This window comes from Colletotrichum aenigma, assembly GCF_013390185.1.
Source record: "Colletotrichum aenigma strain Cg56 chromosome Unknown KSG_Cg56_contig06, whole genome shotgun sequence".
Lineage (NCBI taxonomy): Eukaryota > Fungi > Ascomycota > Sordariomycetes > Glomerellales > Glomerellaceae > Colletotrichum > Colletotrichum aenigma.
The window spans coordinates 3,103,656-3,113,877 of record NW_023500912.1 but is presented as its reverse complement, the minus strand read 5'-3'; the positions used below and the strand labels follow the sequence as shown (position 1 = coordinate 3,113,877).

The 10,222-nt window shown below is 50.9% G+C and overlaps 2 protein-coding genes across 2 annotated transcripts; one reads left to right on the top strand and one right to left on the bottom strand.

The window, feature by feature from the left end:
• Positions 1 to 233: 233 nt before the first annotated feature.
• GWT1 (GPI-anchored wall transfer protein 1) lies at positions 234 to 1,832 on the bottom strand (the record flags this gene model as incomplete). The annotated part of the gene is made up of 2 exons (XM_037325107.1): positions 234 to 1,616; positions 1,725 to 1,832. 2 exons carry the CDS (start codon positions 1,830 to 1,832, stop codon positions 234 to 236), a joined length of 1,491 nt encoding a protein of 496 aa, XP_037177106.1.
• Positions 1,833 to 4,108: 2,276 nt separating this feature from the next.
• On the top strand, positions 4,109 to 5,501 carry CGCA056_v009859 (uncharacterized protein; the record flags this gene model as incomplete). Its single annotated transcript, XM_037325106.1, has 2 exons — positions 4,109 to 5,108; positions 5,302 to 5,501. 2 exons carry the CDS (start codon positions 4,109 to 4,111, stop codon positions 5,499 to 5,501), a joined length of 1,200 nt encoding a protein of 399 aa, XP_037176352.1.
• Positions 5,502 to 10,222: the final 4,721 nt, after the last annotated feature.

Genomic DNA, 10,222 nt, shown 5'->3' with positions numbered 1-10,222 from the left:
ATATCGGGTTGGTGCTTCACTACTTGCGAAATTGCGATAGCATGTGCCGTCGTCTCTGCCCGTTGTCCTCTCTGATGGCGCTCGCACGTCTGTACAAGATGTTGCCATGGAAGTAGTAACGTCCCCATCGTCTGGATGTCACAAGTGCCAAACATTTGCGGTAAGCTTCAATTGGTATCTGCTCATGCCATATCTACACATTCATATACACATATACAGTTAACCTCAAGTCCCTACAACTTGATATTGATGTTGTACGCGTCAAGTGCCAATGCGAGAGCAGTCAAGAATCCGCTATACGCCATCAAAATGCCCATGGTAGCGAGCGGGCTGACGTCTAATGTGGGCACTGTCATGTTCACCAAACCAGTCAAGAGGTTGGCGATCAGGAATAAAAAGAGACCATTGCGGTTGTAGGCACGGAACACCCTGCTCGTAGCCGTCTCGTAAGCCTCCTTCTCAGACTTTGCGTCCGTCGCGTTGTAGAAGGAGGGGAAGAAGACGGTATCGACGATGCAGTACGCAAGGATCTGGGTCGAGTTGAACGCCGCCGTCCAGAGGATGTACGGCAGGTTGGCCATGCGGCGCGACACGCTGAGTCCGTCGCCGTAGCTGTAGCTGGTGCTCAGGAAGTACAGACCCGTCCACACGGCCGACCAGATGGCCATCATCATGATGAGGGTCTTGCGTTGCGTCGCCGGCGTGGAGTCGCTCTTCGGGTTGACGCTCCTCGGCAGGATGTACATGCCCGTGTCCTGTCCCGCGAGGAAGATGGCCAGGTATCCGATGAAGCTGAAGATGCCCTCGCGGTTCTTAGAGATCAGATCTGTCCTCGGCGCTGTGAGGATGAACGCCTTCAAGCTCGTGCTCTCGAGCACGGCCTGGTACAGCCCACCGAGAATGACGGCCAGGGCGGCGTAGCTCGGCACGATCTTCAGCGCGGACTGGAAGATGGCGACGAAGGGCGGGAGCAGGCCGAGGGTGAAGAAGAAGTTCCAGTGGACGCCGTACTCGGTGACGTGCTCGGCGTAGTCCAGCCCCTTGACGCTGAGCAGACGGATGACGCCCAGGACGAGCAGGGGCAGGGAGTGGCGCATCGAGGCGGCCAGGCGCGTGGCCAACGGCGTCGAGCGGCCCTCGGCGCGCTCCTTGAGGACGGGACGGGCGGCGATGACGCCGGCGCTGTAGACGAAGGAGCCGACGCCCATATCCATCAGGGACGTGCCCCAGGTCTCGACCTTGGCGAAGCGGCGGGGGAAGAGGCGGAAGTCGACGGCGAGGATGGCGATGCAGGTGACGACCATCATGCTCCCGCGGTAATGCGTCAGAAACGGCTTGACGGAGAGAGCAGGGAGCGGGCCCTGGGCAGCAGCTTTGGACTTTGCATTGGGAGGGACGACGGGCTTCTTGCGACGGGTGTTTGGCGGGAAGGCGTAGACGACAACGGCCGGGGCGAGCAGGAGGAGGTTGAGTAGCAGGGGGGAGGAGGCGTAGAGGGTTGTCGAGAGGAGGATGGCGGTGACGTTGAGAAGGTAATCGACTAGGCCGGCGAGCGGTGTGTAAGGTTTGAAGAAGGATTGTCGGGACTGGAGGACGGACCAGAGGAGGACTGCGACCTGGAGTTGTGCCAGGTTAGCTTTCTGCTTTGTTCCTTTGGTGCATGCGCGCCGTATTGAAGGGGGGGAGGGGGGAGGGGGGAGGGATCTGGAGGGGGAAACACGCACGGGTGCGACGGCTGTCACGTAGTTGATTTCGCTGGGGGGTCCGCCGGAGAGGTTGGAGACAAAGTCCTCCTTGAGCTTCTTGTAGCTTTCGGCCGTTGTGGCAGACATGTTTGCGATCGACAGATGGGGGTCGAAAGAAATAGGGACGGGGTGTATCTGGTGGATGGAGGGAGGACCAAGGAGGGGCCTGTGTATTCAAAAAGACGTCTGCAAGCCCGATACCATTTCTGTAGATGTGTCTGCTTTGACACACGCGTAAATGGGCGGGTAACGGAGGCCGTGGGACCTTTGGAAAGAGTTGGCGATGTGTCAATCCCGACTTGCAGCGTCTCCAAAATTGCGGCCGAAAAGAACAACCAACGAACGACACCTCATTGCGTGGGATGCTCGAGGGTGGTCCAAGCTCCCGACCTTCAGGTGACAGACGCAATTCCAGGGTCCCCCCTCCAAAGTGCCGTACGGTGCACCCTGCCCAATCAGGAGCTCCAAATTGAGGCATCGTGCGGATCCACTCCGGAATGGCTTCGGAGGCACGGGTGGTCCAGAAAGCCTTACCTGACGCTGAAGCTCTTCCCACCTCCGTGTTTCCTCCGCCGCTCAAAGGAAGCTTTCCCACCGTCCCGGGGTTGGTGTCTTGGGTGTCCTGACCTCTGACCTCCTCTCGCAAGAGATCGACATCACGGCCACGCAGCACTCCAAACTGCCCGCGAGGCAAATACGTCACCTGCACTCGACGGGAGCATTTCCTACTTGGTGTCTCATCCCGCTCCACGTCTCCTCCCAACTCCATCCAGCCCAGCCCCGGGCCGGTTTGCTCGGGTGCTCGGTTCATCACAGCTTTTTGTCCATCGCCATTGCTGCCTGCCTGACAAGACGATTAGGATGGCCGTTTTCCCTTTTTTTGCCATCTTGGACGAACCCAGCCGAGACATTACCACACTGTGACTCAGACACTTGAGACTTTGATGAGCCAGCGCCGTTGTTGGTCTCTGTCCCGTTCCGCCTCCACACACACTTCCTCTCTCTCACTCATCGTCTGCTTTCTCTGTCTCTCGATGTATCTGTCTCTTCTCACACACCATCGGCCGCACTGCGGCAACTGAAGACAGCATTGCGAGCATGGAAATGAAGATGGAGATGCAGCTACAGCTGACCTGACGGATTCGGATACAGCCACGCCAACTCCTAGCGCCAGTGGCAGGTGCAAGTGCACCCCGCCAGCTTCAACAAGGTTGCGGTTGGCCGTGATGGGCGCCTGTCAAAATCAATCTCTCTCTTTCTCTCTTCCCTGCCATCAGTTGTTGCCGAACCCCGGACGCAGCGAAAGAGGTCAACGCAAAGAAGGAAAAGAAGGGAATACCGTGCCGTGCGCCTGCATCAAAAGTCCAGAGCCCAAGCCAGAAGAATGAAAAAGGAAAGCCTTCATCTTTCTTTCCCTCAGGGTTGAAGAGAAGGTGAAGCCCATTCCATTTCCAACACGATAGGCGAGGAGCACTCTGCCAGAAACATGACGAATGAGGGCCCAGACAAGCCACACTTTCTTTGTTCTCTACCCTGCAATACCCAGTCCCATCTGCAGAAAATCCCAAGTTGAGAAGCCCCTCCCAAGCCCGTCCATGTTGGGTCCTTTTTTTTTACACACCCTTGGGTTTGCTACCACAACCCACACGCCGCTAGCTGCTGTCCTTTGTTCTCGCGTGCGGCAACATGGTCAAGGTTGTCGTCCGCAACCGCCCATTGTCGCCTGAGAGTTGACGACTGCATCCTGCGATTTCCACTCCACTGACGCCCACCGACCTGCCAAGCCCCATCCCGGCGAGAAAAGAGGTGTGGCAGTGACAGAGCGACTTGCGGCCGGGAGCTTTGGCCTTTGAGCCGTTCTCTTTACACGCCCTCTGCTCTTCAGTCTCTGTCAGTATGTCTCTCTTGCTTCGTATCAAGGCTGCGGCCCTCCAAAGTCCTTTGATAGAGAGGCCTTACCAATCCTTTCATTTCCCGTCCCCGGCAGTTGGCGTAAGAAACTCGTTTTTTACCCTCTTCGTACTGTCTGGCGCGCGGGAAAGAAAGACGGACGGATATACAAGACCAAAAGGGTGATCGACGATCGGTCTAGATATTTACCCCCTCAGACGTCCCTCTCTCTCAGACATAAGAAAGCCGGTCTCCCTTGATAATCCTTACCGGGCTGTAGACTCTCGCTTCCACCATCGCCCTATCAACCGGTTGCACATTCCGATCTTTGGGTCCATTCATTGTTACCACCAAATTGATTTAACCCTCTACCCTACCTGGCATCAAACAGAAGAAGCCTGTGCGGTTATTCAGTGCCGGTATTCAGCATTCAGCATCAACACCAAGCATTCATCATCACCACGACAACCATCATGGCTACTCCCATTGATAACCGTCCTAGCCTCCATCCGCTATGGACTTCTCAATACAATCTGGGTGGCTTTCCTCGCTCCTCTTCGGGCCGTTCTGCCTCCGCCTCATACTTCAGCTCCTCGGACCGCTCTCCCAAGAGCTTGCCTACGCCGGTATTCCCCTCCAATGATGGCTCCATGAGACAACATGAACGGGCCATGGTCGACCGCCTTGGTGGCCAGAAACCTCGTACAGCACTGCGCCTCGACCTCAGCCCAAGGAAGACTGCTCATCGCCCATCACCGCTTTCTCCCCTCGCCGAGCACTCCGTTGATGGAAGACGGTACTCGGCCGCTCAAATGAGCCCCCGCCGACCTCCTCCCCCGCCTTCCCCTCGATCACCACCAGTCGCAGGCAACCGCCGCCAGACGCTCGCCGCTGAGAACCGCTCCATGCTCCTCGCTGGCCTGGGAGACGAGGCGAAGCGCCGCCAGTCTGTCCCGAACCCAGGTTATCTCCCAAGATCCAAGGATGCGGACAAGCGCCATCAACTTGAGCAACTTCGCGCCTGGGGACATGTCTACCTCGGCGATGCAAAGACCTCAGATGTCTTTGTTAACGCCGTGTCCCTCCGCCGCGACTCCAACGCATCCACAAACTCAGAAGGATCTGCTGGCGACTCATCCCCGACCCGCATGCCAACGACGCCCACGATCCCCTCCAACCAGACCGCAATCCGCGCTCGCGTGCGCCCCCGTGCCCTGGAACGCAAACCGTTCCTGATCCAGCGCACCTTCGACATCGAGCAGCTGCGTTCCACAGTAGCAGACCCGCTCCCGAGCACTCCCCCGGCATCAGACGCCCGCCGCCGCCCATCCCTCGCGGGCTCCCCGCCGCAAAGGTCTCCCCGGCCGGCCATGGCCCGCCGGAGATCCAGCAGTGCCGCGCACGGCTCCTCTCTCCCTTACAGCCGCGCAGACTCGCGAGCCCCGTCGCGTGGCGCATCCACCATGCCAATCCGTAAGTGTACACCCTCCTCCCAAATGTCTCACTCCAATTTTATCACATCCACCATTTTTCCCATGCCGCGACGTTTGCGGTCAGCCCTTTTTAGGCCGTAGCCTCCAAGGCCGGCGGTCTCCTTCCCGAGGCGCGAACCTTCTTACAGAAAGAAAGGAACAAGCACACCAAGCTAACCCCAACCCACCCGCAGATCTCCAATACGCCCGATCCTCTCTGCCGGTGTTGGCTGCTCTCATTGTCTCCGGCCACATTACAGCTGGCGACGTTATCGATCTGCCACTGCCCTATCCCGAGGTCTGGGACCGCACGGTGGCCTACGTGTACACCGGGCAAGGGGACCTGACGGATGCAGTCAGGGAAAACATCCTCTACCTCGCCGGGAAAGTCTAAGGCGCATGTTTGGGTGGACGAGGCTTCCGATTTCTTTTTTTACTTCCTTGTTCACGACTTGATGACTCTTTTCTTTTCTCCTTTCTTACTCGTTCCCTTTTCCTTCAACTCGAATCCGGCATCTCTTTTCCTTGTTTTGCTTGCTCATCCATGATCACGCGAGAAGTGGGAGCTGTGGTTTACAGGAGGCGTTTTCTTTTCCTCCATCCTTTCTCTTCGATATCCCTCCTTTGTTAAGTGTCTACCCCCATGGGCAAACACTTACCGATATTCTCCCGTATGAATTTGGCAACCATGCCTATATGACGAGCCATGTATTTTAATGAACTTCCTTTCAAACCATTCTTGGAGCATCGGGCAAGGATTGCTTCGAGAACAATCAAAAAGTATCGTCCAAATCAACAATATCTGCTTCCATATCTCACTTCCACCGTGAATAGCCACATGACACTTCAATGACATCCCAAGCCCACAAAGCCACAGCCACGTCTTTTTCCGACAACGCTCTTTTGCGTGGCAGGCAACTTCAATCCGCCTGACACCTGTCAAAAGAGGACATCCGGAGGAACGCCCGAACATGGTAAATACTTAGGTTTTCCTCAATTACCACATTTCCGCAAACGTAGCTTATGCGGGAAAACGCGCCCCAACGTACGATTTCCCACGAGGGACAACCTTGTTTTCTCTTTTAACCCACTTTCCGTTTTCTTCCATCCATCTAATTGGGGATTTCTTCTTTCATCCTTCACACGCATGCCTCTGACGTTCTTGGCAATACCAGCGAAATTTTCTTTTTCTTTCCGACTTTTGGATGGAACTGTGCGTGTGACCTGATTGTCCGAGGTGAGGAAGAGATCGACGTTGGCAACGAGCTTCTACCGGCCTTGCGACTTTAACAAACGTTTTCATGTCTTCGCCTCCCAAACTATCTGCCTTCCCAGACATCTCCATCACGGTTCTTCTTTCTTTCTCCATCACGAGGAGGCCTCATTCCTCGTCTCCCCCGTTCATCCCGAGATGAATCAACATACACCCACCCCCCTTCTTGATGCCGATCCCACTCCCCTCCGCCTTACCACTGCGCCTTGCGTGTGTTGGGCCGATCTTCACCCAAGATCGTGGCTTGTCTCTCGGGAAGCTGTCAGGCTGCCACGAGCGGGTGTGCCGCGGTAGATGCTTCTCGCCAAGCCCAACGCACGGAGCTGGACAAAGGAAGGAAGACGGTTTGCGTCTTGTTGTTTTGCTTTGCTTTTAACCCTCAAGCTCCTCAACTTCCTCTTCTTTGAATGAACTATTATGCTTCTCCTGCCTGGAGATCGACATCATCGACGAGACGGTGAGAAAGGTCGCTGCTTCCGGCGCGCGGTGATTACGAGGCCGCGGCTGACGGAGTGCGTTCCGTTGGCCAATGCGGGTGGGTGGTGGGAGTCGGGATGGGTGGGATGATGATGCTTCCGGTCCGAGGCAGCGGGCCTTCATGCCGGGTGCGGGTGTGACTATTCACTGTTTTTTCTGCACCGTCGTGGCGATTTTTGGTCCGTATGGGCTGCAGACAATGACAATTGCGATGCCGCGGTACCGGATGATGACCCTAAGGCGGCCTGGTGCACAATGATGAGCTCATCTGGAGGGCTCGAAGTATCGTGTGCCAAGCTTTTGGACAGAACCATCTCGTGACCAGAGACAGTGTACGAAGAGGCAAATAGATGCGCATATAAAGAGGCCGGATGAACGGTTGCCGCGCAATACACACATAACCCCTGAGATTGCCGTTGAGCAGATGATTGGAGGCCAGTCATTACGTCCGTCAAAAGTAATAACCGTCTTGTGATAAATAGCTTTTCGTGGCTTAGGTGTATACATAGGGCCATGGTTCTCACTTGAATGCCAGCAAGGGGTCAACTGGCGTATCGTGCCTTTCTGGCCACTCGTCCACAGTCGTCGTTGCAAACATATTCGACTGCTGCAGGTGAGGCAAAGCTAGGCTTGAGAATTGCGCAGAAACATAAGCTTCGCTGACCTTGGCCAAAGTCCGAGGTCGACATTATTGTTCGTGGATTCGGGAAGGTGCTCTTGTCTGCACATGATAGCTGTGTATGAATGTGCTCAAAAAGCAAAATATGCACGGAAAGTTGTCCGACAGCCGTCCTCAAGGCTGGAGGATGGTCGAGTGTGCGGAAGACTTCGAACAATCTCTAATGGAAAGTCAGCATCAATGGACGCCTACCTACTTGGTAACCAAACAATGCCTCTCTGAATACTGTCCATGTGGAACGACGGGAGAGGAGAGAAATTGCGTATGTCGTGACGAAGGGATGCGCCCAAATGGAATACGTTGAGTGCCCGGAGGAAAGAGATGAAAGTCAACTTTCAAATTCTAGGGAGCTTTGCTAGTCGGGCAGTGTCATCTGGCTATCCGGGCAGTGTCTACACACACGTATGTAATCCGTGGCCTATTTCTAAAGTAACTATATTTCCTATTCTTACTTTCGTTATCGTTAATATCTATTATCCTCGTCTATTTTTTTTATTATTATCGTCGTCGTCGTCGTCGTCGTCGTCGTCTTTCGTCGTTACCCTTATTATAGCTACTATTATTCTCTCTGTATTTCTAGATTATAGGGGATACTGCCCGGATAAGAAAATAATACTGCCCGACTAGCAAAACTCATTCTAGGAGGGTCGGGCACTGAGCTGCAGACCAACTAGGTAACCTAAGGCCTATTATCCTACATTCAGGTTTTTGTTAACGAAAGAAAACCTGCATAACTCAACTTTTCCAAATTTCAGGTACAAGATGATGGTCTCAGGATAAGTTCGCATCATGAAAATAATATTTATCATTTAATCCTTCAATGCTTTCCTTTTTATCAAAGAACTCCTTGCTTAGAGTACATGCAGGCCCATCTTGTCCTGTCATCCATATGGGACTGTCGGGCTGTCAGATCTCATGATTGATAGATGGAGCGGCTTTCTTGATGCGTGTGTGTTGATTTGATGCGCACGCTTGATTCGATGGCTGTCATAATGGATGGGTATGGTCGTTCCAGGTGAGCGCGACGGACATGGTGGCAGTCGATTCATCCTGCCACGACAGTTCAACTGTCTCCTGTCTAGGCTTTCATGTCATCGCTTCCTGGATGTGAAGCTAGGAGCTATATCCAAACTGCCGTCGGCCATGCGCTCGAATCGATATTATGTCAAGCTGGTATTCCTCGTTGCCTCGTTGGCGTGGGTTGTGTACGGTATAGACTACAAGTTCAACGTGTAAGTGTTCAACGATCTCCGTCATCTGCGTTGCCTGACTAAGATCGGGTACCCACGTGGAAGCTCCCGATGTTCATGTCTTTGCCGGCAGATATTCCGCGATTGCAGGTACGCAAGGATTGCCGGGGGTATAGCAATGAGTAGACTACATGAGGCGAGAAACGCCTCAGTAGAGAGCATGACACGGCAACTTCTTTGGGAGGAGACAGAGCGCAGTGTCTGAGAGGAGATGATACTTTGAAGTCCAGTGGAGTAGAATGCTCAGAAACGCACGAGTAGTTGAGACTGCCTCATCTGAAGTATTGACGGAAAGGGAATTGGTGAAGCTGCAATAACCTGGGCATGTAGGTCTTGTATACAAACGGACATGATAATGATATGTGGCGGCACCTGCCCCCAGGTGCCCCAGGTGGCCTGTGCGGCCCAGGGCCCGCCAGGGCCTTCTTCCAGCCTCCTAGCTAGGCAGCCTACTTAGCTAGTTTGATCACACATATCATACTCCTTACTACTTATTACGCCTATACCTCTATAGGTTATAAGCCTAGCGCTTAGATTACTAGTATCTATAGCTTTAAATTAAGCGTTTTCCTACTTTATAACACTTTTATAAATTTTTCTTTATTTTTATAGTTATTTATATATTTATATAGTTTAATTTAATAAGTAAATAGTAATATAGTTTCTAATTACTCTTGATATGTTAAATTACTATTACTTATATAAAAATTCACTTTATTTATTAATATATTAAATAGTAATATTTTCTCTCTTTTACTTCTTTATTACTTTATTTATATCTTTCTAAATAACTAATAATATAAGTAAAAATATTAAGACGTTCTTATTTAATATTTTTAGCTAAAGAGTAAATCTAACTAGTAATTATAGTTAGTTCTTATTAATACTATTTTATAATTAAACTAAGTTAAGAAGTATATTAATAAAGATATCTTTAAGCTTAATAGTAATATTACTATTAAAGAGATATAAACTAAAGCATATGATACTATTTTTATACTATTTATTAGCTTATATAATACTTTTATTAATAAGTTATTTAATGTAAAATAGAAAGATAATAGTAATCTTTTTATATTTATATAAATACTTAAGAAATATATTTTTAAGGTTTCTAAAAATACTATTAACCCTTTTATTAATAAGTTTACTAAAAGCTCTTTTTAAAACTATAAAACTCTTTATAATACTTTTAAGTATATTTAGTATAGACTTATATTATTAACTTTATAAGTAACTCTTCTAACTATTTATAAGCTATACTATTTTTAAACTACTTTAAAACTTATTTATTAGATATCTATAAGTATTATACTAATAATAATAAGAAGCTTATATAGATTAATATTATTAAAACTATTTATATTTTTACTTAAGATAAAGAATAGAAAATAGGTTTATTACTCTATAAAAATAGATCTTAGTTTTAGTTATCT